The sequence below is a fragment of the Schistocerca nitens genome, chromosome 5, assembly GCF_023898315.1.
Source record: "Schistocerca nitens isolate TAMUIC-IGC-003100 chromosome 5, iqSchNite1.1, whole genome shotgun sequence".
NCBI classification, from domain to species: Eukaryota; Metazoa; Arthropoda; class Insecta; order Orthoptera; family Acrididae; genus Schistocerca; species Schistocerca nitens.
Window position 1 is genome coordinate 486,228,297 of NC_064618.1, and position 12,744 is coordinate 486,241,040.

The 12,744-nt window shown below is 43.1% G+C and overlaps 1 protein-coding gene across 1 annotated transcript in view; it reads right to left on the minus strand.

The window, feature by feature from the left end:
- LOC126260871 (centlein-like) overlaps nucleotides 1–12,744 on the minus strand; it is a 571,430-nt gene that overhangs the window by 88,590 nt on the left and 470,096 nt on the right. The window contains exons 3-4 of the mRNA XM_049958305.1: nucleotides 10,267–10,339; nucleotides 38–169 (exon numbers count right to left, since the gene is read on the minus strand). Of these exons, the coding sequence (XP_049814262.1) occupies nucleotides 38–169; nucleotides 10,267–10,287 (153 nt within the window). The 5' untranslated portion in view covers nucleotides 10,288–10,339. The remainder of the gene's footprint in view (nucleotides 1–37; nucleotides 170–10,266; nucleotides 10,340–12,744) is intronic.

A 12,744-nucleotide genomic window follows, 5' to 3' on the forward strand; every position in this document is an offset into this window, starting at 1 on the left:
CAGTGTAACGCATGCAGAGGTAGCAGACTGGGCTGACCTGTGGTCCGAGGCGCGGCCAGCACAGCTTGTCGGGAGCGGCGGCTGCTTCTTCCTCCGGCTGCTGCTGCTGCTGCTGCTGCGGCAGTGACTGGGGCTCGTCCTCCTCAGCCACTGGCTCCAGCTCCATAAACTGCGAACAAGGGACAACACACCTCACCTCACCTGCAACCTTCTGTCAGTTGCTAACTGCGACACAAAATATTAATAATAATGTGGGAGAGTAGCTACGCTCCTTGTATTTGAATGCCATTTACAGACGAGAGCTTTGGGTCCGATCGATCGTGAAATTTAAACACAGGAAAATCCAATTAAGCTTTGAGCAGATGAGTTGCGCAGTGCGTCTAGTAAGCCCGTCGATTGTGTCACGTCACAATGTTTAGTTCTGATTGCACAGAGGCACAGAATCTCCTGTCAAGTGTGAAGTGCGTGTAGTCATTCGATTTCTCCACGATGAGTGGTTCCGCCTGATTTCATGCATCCCACATAACATAGCTGTCATGCGTGATTGCAAAATGCGGCAATGTTGCAAGAAGTTTCAAAGGAAGGAAGGAAGGTAGGAAGACTGTGTTTAACGTCCCGTCGACATCGAGTTCATTTGAGATGGAGCACAAGCTCGGAAATTTGTCAAGGATGTGGAAAGAAATCGGCCGTGTTCTTTCGGAGGAACCATCCCGCCATTTGCCTTGAGCGATTTAGGGAAATCATGGAAAACCTAAATCTGGTTAGCCGCACGCGGGTTTGAGCCATCGTCCCCCCCGAATGCAAGAACTTTCAATCATGACGTGTAGATGCGTGATGCAGGCGCTCAACAGGCGACATATCATTTGTCGCCCCACCCCCTTGACATATCATTTGTCACCTCACCCCCTTCTCCTCTTTTCCCTGTTTGCTACTGATTGTGATAAGCACTGTATGTAAATCTTGCATCTGGGAGTCTCTGTCACTTGTCAGCTCGGCGCCCCAAACGGCCGCTACTGTGATGCTTCTATAGAAATCTTGCATTTGTTGCATCTCTGGGGCTCCCTCTCCGCTTGCCGCCTCAAGTGGTGGCTTGTGTCGCTTGGGTTATAAACCTTCCTGGCGGACACAGAAGAAAGCGAGTGTCAACCGATGAACCTTGCTCAACGAATGGATCAGGCGATTCCAGAAAATTGTCTACGAAGGGCAATTCAGAACAAGTGAAAAGGAAGGTTGTCATCGGGCACTACCCTTCTTTTACGACACTGCAGCTGCAACAAAGACTCTTCTGCAGGTTTTTCAATGGGGAATATTTCATCATACACGATAAAATCAGCCGGCAGGTGTGGCCGAGCGGTTCTAGGCGCTCCAGTCTAGAACCGCGCGATCGCTACGGTCTCAGGTTCGAATCCTGCCTCGGGCATGGATGTGTGTGATGTCCATAGTTAGTTAGGTTTAAGTAGTTTGAAGTTCTAGGGGACTGATGATCTCAAATGTTAAGTCCCATAGTGCTCGGAGCCATTTGAGAGATACAAAGCGGACATGGCTCCCTCTGATTTTCATCTCATTGCACGCATGAACCGCTGGCTATGAGAACAGTATTTTGGCACAGACAAAGAACTGCAGACCAACGTAGAGAATTGGTGGAAAGCACAGGCGGCTGCCGACCATGAAAGGGTGTTAGAAAGGTGGTACCACGCTATGACAAATGACTAAATCCGAGCAGTGACTACGTAGAGAAGTAGCTGGAAGGTGTAGCTAAATGTTGCAAATAAAACATTTTTGATTTTGACAGTGGTTTCCATTGCGCGACCAGTCGGACCTTTAAAAAAAAAAAAACCAGCTGTCTTATAGTGAAATTACATCTCATCAGATTCCCACTTCTCCTTAGTCACACACTGAACACCTCCGTACATTCTACACTACCCACAAGCTCGACTCCAGCAACCATATTGTCTCCTCTCTAACTTCCAATACCTTTACGCTGTTGCACCTAAACCGACACATTGCATCAACCTTAAACCTACAGACTCCTCAGATTCTGTCCCAACGAAACTTTGCCCTCCCCCAGACAACGAAATCCACCCTCATTTTTTTTTATCTTGAATATTTTGCTATTAGTTAAAAACAAACCAAGTTAACGACATACTTTTCATTAAAATTGAAGACATAAGTGCAATAACCGAACAAGTCACGTTTATAAATTTTTAGTTAACACGAAAAACTGTCCACAAACTGGGAAAAAGATTTTAATCGGTCGTTTCTTCTCCTAACCTTTATAACAGATTGCAACATCTTATTACATGATTAAACAAATATTTATTATGGTATTTATTGATTTTTTTTAAAAGGACTTGTCTCTCTCTTGCACCAAACAACTGTTATTTGTGAATATGCTGTGAAATGAATAAACAAATAAATATAGAAACAACAAATAGTAGCACTTTACAGGTTACTGAATATTAAGAGGATTCTGATAATTACAAAAAAGGATACCCTAATAAATGTCAGTGGAATGTTAATAAATTCATTATGCTTTCCTTTTCATCCAGACCAGTGCTGCGGTCACACAATAAAAAGCTGTGATTTGGGTCAGGAAATGCACGAGTTATTTATCTTGAAAGATCCTTTGAAGATTTTTATGTGAGTATACTGCACCATGCTATGCTTTTTGTTTTGGGCACTGCAGTTGTCAGTAATTATACGCAAATGTTCCACGTTTTTGTCAAATTAATGAAATCGTGCAGACAGTTTATCATTTCACTTGATCCTTTTCTATCATGTCTCACCATACAGCTAGAAATAACTTTTACCGGATCTGGAAATTGCTTATAAGTTGCTAGGTTATATCAACTCAACAAAATAGGGTCGGCCGGTGTGGCCGAGCGGTTCTAGGCGGTTCAGTCCGGAGCCGCGCTGGTGCTACGGTCGCAGGTTCGAATTCTGCCTCGGGCATGAATGTGTGTGATGTCCTTAGGTTAGTTAGGTTTAAGTAGTTCTAAGTCTAGGGGACTGATGACCTCAGATGTTCCATAGCGCTCAGAGCCATTTGAACAAAAGAGGTAAATATCTTTTGTTTAAGCATCACGTTCTGTACACAGAGATGTCACTGCAGAAATACCTTCATTATGTACTACTCGTTTCACATGCCGTTATGTGACTACTGTTTTGTGCAATTACTACGCAAATCCCGAAAATGTCTCGTCCTTACTCCAGATACCTGACGTCCTCAACTTCATTCTCTGTGTCATTCCGGACCGGACCCATGAGCAAGTCTAATTCCTGAACCCAACGATAAAGCAGTTTTAAAACTGTGCAGTGGTAGTAAAACCACATTTTCGGCCAAAAGTCGACATAACTGATTACTGCGCAGTGCCTTCAATTGCCAATCAATTTATCTTAAAACATTCGTAAATGTTTCGCCTTTTAATTACAATATTACGACTGTATGTATTTTTAGACCTATTAGCCGAAGGGCGGGCTGTTTGAACCACAGACAGCATTCCCACCCCCTCCTCCCGCCCATCTAGGGCAAAGGGGAAGGAACAAGGGGAAGATAAGTTTGGCCAATGAAGAGTGTCTTGTGTACTAACAATCAACGTATGCATTGAAAGGTACGCTATCAGTAAGTGAATGAGTTTAAACGGGACACCATAATCTGTCTTTGAGGGATGTGCTTGGCACAATGGGTTTCAATTTCTTCTTTTTATCATAACGGTTACGATAATGACAACAACAACAACAACAACTTAAACAACTAAGTTTCGACACTAGATACAGGTAGTTATCAACACGAGACAGTTACACATGAGACACCTGACACACAAACTGCTTCAACGGCACAATACAATTTGGAACTTATGTTATCTTTTCTTCAGGATTACTGTAATTATTATTCTTTTTGAAGTGTAATGAATTATTTACAAAAAACTTCATGATGGAATCCACATAGTATGAAGCAGTAGTCAATATGCCTAACTCCTTAACAGATGTCTACAAGATGATCGTGGGTGAGCACCACATATCATCCGACCAGCACATTTTTGAGCAATTTTTCTTAAATATGAGTTACCCCAGAGCATTATTCCATACGCAATTATTGAATGAAAATACCCAAAATAAGTTACTAACTGAGTTGCTCTCCCCAAGATAGGCAACGATTCAAAGTGCAAATGTGTCTGAAATGAATTGTTTTAGGGATCCAAAAAGTTTCCCAGCTTAAATTCTCGATATATATATATATATATATATATATATATATATATATATATATATATATATATATATATATATAATTATCAGCCTTGATATTATTTGCTCGTCATGTGTTACATCTGTCATTTGTTTGGTGCTTCTGGATTACTTTTTGAAATTGTGAGTGCGACTATTTGCAGAAAATCTCTCAATAATGCTGTTCAGAACATTATTTATTATTTCTTCTATTGCTGTACATAAGTTTAGACTGATTACGATACTACACTGAAGCTCCAAAGAAACTCGCACAGGCATGCTTTCAAATACAAATATATGTAAACAGGCAGAATGAGGCGCTGCGGTCGGCAAAGGCTATATAGGACAACAAGTGTCTGGCGCAATTATTAGATCGGTTACTGCTCCTACAATAGCAGGTTATCAAGATTTAAGTGAGTTTGAATGTGGTGTTATAGCGGCGCACGACCGACGGGACACAGCATCTCCGACGTAGCGAGAAGTGGGAATTTTGGCTCAAATGGCTCTGAGCACTATGGGACTCAACTGCTGAGGTCATTAGTCCCCTAGAACCTAGAACTAGTTAAACCTAACTAACCTAAGGACATCACAAACATCCATGCCCGAGGCAAGATTCGAACCTGCGACCGTAGCGGTCTTGCGGTTCCAGACTGCAGCGCCTTTAACCGCACGGCCACTTCGGCCGGCTCGAAGTGGGGATTTTCCGTACGACCATTTCACGAGCGTTCCGCGAATATCAGAAACCCGGTAAAACATGAAATCTTCGACATAACTGCGGCCGAAAAAAGATCCTGCAAGAAAGGGACCAACGACGACTGAAGAGAATATTTCAATATGACAGAAGTGCAGCCCTTACGCAAACTGCTGCAGATTTCAATGCTGGGCCATCAAGAAGTGCCAGCGTGCGAACCATTCCACGAAACATCATCGGTATGGGCTTTCGGAGGCGAAGCCTGCTCGTGTACCCTTGTTGACTGCACGTCACAAGCTTTACGCCCCGCCTGGGCCCGTTAACACCAACATTGCATTGTTGATGACTGGAAACATGTTGCCTGGTCGGACGAGTCTAGTTTCAAATTGTATCGAGCGGATGGACGTGTACGGCTAAGGAGACAACCTCATGAATCTATGGGCCCTGCATGTCAGCAGGGGACTGTTCAAGCTGGTGGAGGCTCTGTAATGGTGTGATGTATGTGCAATTGGAATGTTATGGGAGTGATATACGTCTAGATACGACTCTGACAGGTGACACGTACGTAAGCATCATGTACGCTGGGAGGTCTACTTTATTGTAGTGTTCATACCAGGTTCTCCAGAAAATCCGTTATCGAATCGCAAGGCGATTTGTCAAAAAGTTTCAGTGAAAGCCATTCACAGCGGGAAAAAATAGTCGACATATACTTTCAATAACGGCCTATCAGACACATCAGAAATTATAAACATGCTATAACTTGAGATCATACCAGCCTTTTACAACTTTTGCACAAAAGCGGACGAAAAGCGTATGGAGCAAGCAGAGCAGCGGATAACAGAAGCTGCCAAAGAGGCCGGAAGGACCACCGTGGCCATGAAGAAGATGTAGGATTACCTCTGTTGCAGTCTTCAAGAATAGCTTCTAGTCCAGGACCGCTTACTAGAGATATGTTCAACTTAACCTCGTGTTCTAAACTGAATTCTCTTATCAGAGTACGCAGCCGCTTTGCGATATCTTCAAAAGTCAATTTTCGGAACACGCTTTTGTCTCGATTTTATGGGCGAAGAAAGTTACATTTGTTTGATGTCACCATTTTGTTAGTACTTAATTCTTTCAGTGATCCTATGTATACTGATAAAAAAATGTATTGAAAATGACTTCTACCAAATTATTTTGGTACAGGTTCAGTAGGAGGGCTTTGGGAATTCCTGCCGATGACCAATGTTCCTGCTGCAAGGGTTCCTTTACCTGGTGTGGGGATTACAGGGAGCGTAAAGACAAACGTGTAAGGAATAAAATTATATCATCAGAGTCAGTATTATTTTTTATTTTACTTAAAAAACAAGGTCACGAAAATCACGTAAGTTTCATGCGTTCAAAAAGGGCTACCCTCTTAAGTACGTGTGGCTTCCGAGACCTCTCTACGCCTTCTCGTTAGGCAACATAAACGTCTTTGTTGTAGAGCGGGCTTGCCTAGATGCCGTGCGTCCTTGGGTTTCAGCCTGCAGTGCTATTTTCAACTCTTTTTACTGTTACCGTGTAAGGGGACACAGCAGCCAAAAGTCACAACTCATATTCGTAAGAAAAACAACCAATCGGTTTTTATTTAGGCTTTCTGTGGCAGCAAATTTAATGTACAAGTGCTTGTAGGTTTTCAAGTAGGAAATGAACGCATTATACTTGTCAGAAATACACACGTTGTATAAAAAAACATCTCATATATTCCTACTGGAGGTAATATTGGCCAAAGCTAGAAGAAAAATTTCTGTAACTATGTTTAAGGAACAATTCCTTTTCTAAAAACAGTCTTTAATGTTATCGTTCATTTTATTTAGGTTTTTTGGGCATTCCAGGCTCACGACAGGCGAATTTTGTCTCTTTCAAAGACGTCAGTAGCTTTCACTCCACTGTCTTGCTAGATGGCGCTCTCAAATGGGTCGTATCACGAAGATGGGAAATGACAATCAACTGTGCCCTTCTCACAATCAGGCGTTTCTTGCTTCTAAAGTAGCTCTGTGTCGCATTCTCTCCTCAGGTTGTAATGTAGTAACTGGTTTCGCTTCCCAAAGAACCAAAGTTGGAGCGAAGCAGTTTTGCTTCAAGGAACAGATCTGCTGTATCTAAATATATCGCCCGTCCTTCTACAGCTGTTCTCAGACATGTGACGTGTTGTCCGCCGAACTCTTATGAGAATAATCCAGGAAGAACTGCGAGAGGGCAGCTTCTGAGAATCTGTGAGAGACTGTGCATCTTTTCCAAATTTTACGTTCATAGGAAGTTAATTTTTCCGTGAGCAGGGTGCTTAACAGCGCGGCTATTAGCGTTCTTACTCATACCCATAATATCAATATCGTAGTTACACAGGGTGTTACAAAAAGGTACGGCCAAACTTTCAGGAAACATTCCTCACACACAAAGAAAGAAAATATGTTATGTGGACATGTGTCCGGAAACGCTTACTTTCCATGTTAGAGCTCATTTTATTACTTCTCTTCAAATCACATTAATCATGGAATGGAAACACACAGCAACAGAACGTACCAGCGTGACTTCAAACACTTTGTTACAGGAAATGTTCAAAATGTCCTCCGTTAGCGAGGATACATGCATCCACCCTCCGTCGCATGGAATCTCTGATGCGCTGATGCAGCCCTGGAGAACGGCGTATTGTATCACAGCCGTCCACAATACGAGCACGAAGAGTCTATACATTTGGTACCGGGGTTGCCTAGAAAAGAGCTTTCAAATGCCCCCATAAATGAAAGTCAAGAGGGTTGAGGTCAGGAGAGCGTGGAGGCCATGGAATTGGTCCGCCTCTACCAATCCATCGGTCACCGAATCTGTTGTTGAGAAGCGTACGAACACTTCGACTGAAATGTGCAGGAGCTCCATCGTGCATGAACCACATGTTGTTTCGTACTTGTTAAGGCACATGTTCTAGCAGCACATGTAGAGTATCACGTATGAAATCATGATAACGTGCTCCATTGAGCGTAGGTGGAAGAACATGGGGCCCAATCAAGACATCACCAACAATGCCTGCCCAAACGTTCACAGAAAATCTGTGTTGATGACGTGATTGCACAATTGCGTGCGGATTCTCGTCAGCCCACACATGTTGATTGTGAAAATTTACAATTAGATCACGTTGGAATGAAGCCTCATCCGTAAAGAGAACATTTGCACTGAAATGAGGATTGACACATTGTTGTATGAACCATTCGCAGAAGTGTACCCGTGGAGGCCAATCAGCTACTGATAGTGCCTGCACACGCTGTACATGGTACGAAAACAACTGGTTCTTCCGTAGCGCTCTCCATACAGTGACGTGGTCAACGTTACCTTGTACAGCAGCAACTTCTCTGACGCTGAAATTAGGGTTATCGTCAACCACACGAAGAATTGCCTCGTTCATTGCAGGTGCCCTCGTCGTTCTAGGTATTCCCCAGTCGCGAGTCATAGGATGAAATGTTCCGAGCTCCCTAAGACGCCGATCAATTGCTTCGAACTTCCTGTCGGGACACCTTCGTTTTGGAAACCTGTCTCGATACAAACGTACGGGGCCACGGCTATTGCCCCGTGCTAATCCATACATCAAAGGGGCATCTGCCAACTCCGCATTTGTAAACATTGCACTGACTGCAAAACCACGTTCGTGATGAACACTAACCTGTTGATGCTACGTACTGATGTGCTTGATGCTAGTACTGCAGAGCAATGAGTCGCATGTCAACACAAGCACCGAAGTCAACATTACCTTCCTTCAATTGGGCCAACTGGCGCTGAATCGAGGAAGTACAGTACATACTGACGAAACTAAAATGAGCTCTAACATGGAAATTAAGCGTTTCCGGACACATGTCCACATAACATCTTTTCTTTATTTGTGTGTGAGGAATGTTTCCTGAAAGTTTGGCCGTACCTTTTTGTAACACCCTGTATTTGAATTTATCGTTATCATACATAATCTTTTTATTAAAATGTGTGACCGTTTTCAATACTCTCATCTAATAAAGTAATGATACTTTCATTTAATGTTTTAACATGCATATCATACAGGTCTGCTAAAAGAAATTCCGATTTTTCTTAGCTCTCTATTTACGTATACTTGCACAAATTTGTAACTTTAACTGAACAAAACGGAACACCTGAAATTAGAGAATGTTTAAAAGACTGTTTCTGTCGACTGTACTTAGCACCTGCCTTCCTCCAAGGTTCAGTTTCCTGCAATAATTACGCCACAAACATACGCAACGAAAGGCGAAGAATTCTAACACCTAGTGCTGTACTAAAATATAAAAATTACGAACAAGTAAGCGGAGGAAAAAATAAATTACAACTTCTAAGTCTGGTGCTATTGTGATTTAGGATGTGCATACGATATCTATACGGGAAGTATCCGACCATGACCTATACATCTTAAACGATTGTAGTTGAGAAATGTGACAATTCATTCTTTTTCTGAGTCGTTCCCTTAACAGCGCACACTTATAACATTTGATCAGTGAGAAATCAGTTTTTACGGTGGTCATCAACTATTACAACTTGTTCCTTTAACCTAAAGCTGTGCCTTTAATTTGGGGAACACTAGTTATTCAGTGCTACGCTGGAACATATTGAATGGCGGGATACTTGCTAACCGATGTTGAGCAACGCAGTTTACGAATATTTCTAGAATGAATTTTCACTTTGCAGCGGAGTAGTCGCTACATTGAAACTCCCTGCCATATAAAAATTGTGTGCCGTAGAGGGACTCGAACCTAGGAACTCTTCCTTTCGCGGGCAAGTGATCTCCGACTGAGGTATCCAAGGACGATTCACGTCTCAAGCTCTAGCTGATCGTTTTCTCGGCTGTATTCTTTTTCATCCAAAATTGCTTCTCCGGGAAGATATCCATGAGAATTTCCGTGAAGTTTGGAAGGTAGGTGATGAGGTACGGGCGTCGTCGTGCTAGTATAGCTCAATCGGTAGTGCACTTGCCGATTACAGGCAACAGTCGTCCATTCGGTTCCCGGTCAGGCACACAGTTTTATCGGACAGGAAGTTCAAGTCCCTATTCAGCCACAAGCAGGACAGATGTCCTCACGGTGCATCCATTAATGGTCAAAAAAGTCCTAATTGGACCTCCGTGTTTCAAGCCTCGTCCTGCGTGACGTACTCGCAGAGGGTCGATTTGTTTCTCTCAGAACTGGTCGGATTTTCTGGCCACACCTTGCATAGACTAAATTTAAAGTAGTTAACTTTTAAATGAAAAGTGCTCACAAGAATGGAGAACTGCGCTGCTGGCGTCTAAGATCGTTAAAACAAAAAAGAAACCACAAGCCGTACAAGAACGTGTAACTTACTCGGTAGTGGAACTGCCTCATCTTCGTGTCGAATGTGCCGGCTTCAGAGTTGCACCGTTGCACAGTCAGACTCCTGCAACAGAAATAATTGTTACTTTTTTAAAAATTGACTTAGTACGGCACATTACCTATCCTAGGGTAGTATCCTAGGGTAGGGTAGACAGTCTCACATCTGACTCATTGCAGGTCGATTTTTTTTCAACCAGATTCCACGAGTGGGCCAGAGGGTAACCAAATCTGAAACATTTGCGAGGGGATTATCTCTTGCGGCATTTGCATTGTGACCACGGTAAACCACCCGAAGAGTTTTATAGGACCAGGCCACTGGCCCTACTTATGATTAGAAGAGGTTCAAAAATCAGCCACCCAGTTGCAGAACCAAGGCTTCTCAGCCCTTGACCTTGGTTTCGATATTTCCAAAAATATCTTCTTCAGAAGGAATGAAAAGGCTCGGTCCTTCTGAAGAAGATATTTTTAGAAATATCAAAATCTAGGTCAAGGGGTAATAAACCTTTGTTTTGCAACTGGTTGGCTGATTTTTTTCATCCTCTTCAGATGTACACTGTTGCTGATTTGCGGCCATGTTTAATATTTTTGATTAGTTTCTGGCGCAATACGCCCAAATCCCGATTCAATATTTCGAGATCCACAGTGTCAAGAGTGTGTCGAGAATACCACACTTCACACATTACCGCTCACCACGAACAATGTAGTGGCCGACGGCCTTCACTTAACGACTGAGAGCAGTGGTGTTTGCGTAGAGCTGTCAGTGCTAACAGACAAGCAACAGCAGAAATCAATTTGGATGTATGGCGAAAGTTCCCATTAGGACAGTGTCGCAAAATTTGACGTTAATGGGCAACAGTAGCAGACGATGTCCTGAGTGTCTTTGCTAACAGCAAGACATCGCCTGCAGCGCTTCTCCTGGCCTCGTGACCGTGCGGTTGTACCGTAGGTGATTGGAAAATCGTGACCTACTCAGATGAGTTCCGATTTCAGTTGGTAAGAGTTGATGGTAGTGTTAGAGAGTGACGCAGACCGCACGAAGCTGTGGACCCAAGTACCAATAAGGCACTGCGCAACCTAGTGGTGGCTCCTAAAATGATGTGGGGTGTGTTTACATGGAATGGACTGGGACCTCTGGTCCAACAGAACCGATAATTGACTGAAAATGGTTATGTTTGGTCATTTGCAGCATTCATAGACTTCAAGAGAGATTGACTTTTCTATGGCCGACAGTGCGCCATTTCACCTGGCCACAATTGTTCCCAATTGGTTTGAAGAACATTCTGGACAATTCGAGCGAATGTTTTGGTGTTTCGGCCATCCAGAACATTTATGGGACATAATCGAGAGGTCAGTTCGTGCACAAAATCCTGCACCGGCAACACTTTCGCAACTAATGACGGCTATAGAGGCAGCATGGGTCAGTATTTATGCAGGGGACGTCCAAACGACTTGTCAAGGCTATACCAGGTCGAGCTGCTCCACTACGCAGGGCAAAACGGGGTGCGACACGATATTAGGAGGTATCACATCACTTTTGTCATTAGTTTTCAGAATGCTGATTAGAAAAATTATAAAGAAATTATTTAAAGAGATTTTAGAGCACGAAAGAATTGGTAGCTAGTATACGAATAAATAGCACATTACAGAGGAAAGTTCTGAACTCCAGTGAAGAATAGAAGCAGCGTGTCCCAAGAACACCTCCACTACTTGAGCTCATCACTTAGCGCATTGAAAATGAAACATGTTAAATAGGACACAGCTTTCCGTAAAATGCTTAAGGAAGTATTATTCATGTACATATAAGTTTTCCGTCTAGTGTTCACTATATGAATGGTGCAGTCACTTTTGAATGAGTCAGTATCGTCAACAATGAATCCCATGATGGAACATTCATGCAGGGATGCCAGAGTTACAGTTCCAGGACACCTTAACAGGGGCTTACTCGTAGTTCGCGAACTGATACCACGAATCAGTCTGAGCGCTCCCTTCTGCGCTAAGATTCGCGGTGAGTGCATAAAGTCGCCCAACAACACAACACCATATGAGACAACAGAGTGAAAGCAAGCAAACAAAACAGGCTTTTGTGTTTCAATATGCGAGATAGTGGAGACCAATCTTATAGCAAAGATGGAAGCATTCAGTTTCTGCACAAGATCCTGAATGTGATGCTTCTACAACAGCCTTCCATCTATTTCCGTATACTTTCCATTCTCTACCCCAGAAGGGAGACTAGATGTTCGAGTTCTGACCCATCGTAGAATGAGGAGTTTTTCAGCCAAATATCTGGCGAGCTGGTCGTGGAGCAGAGGGAATCAAAATTCCGAATATTTTTACATGTACACAAAGTAAAGTCGGTGACATATTCGAAGCTGGCAGCGTAACTGTGTCGCTGACGATCGTAGGTGATGCGATCGAGAGGCGACCTGAGGAAAATAAAAGTTATATGCCAACTACCACAAACACAAACGG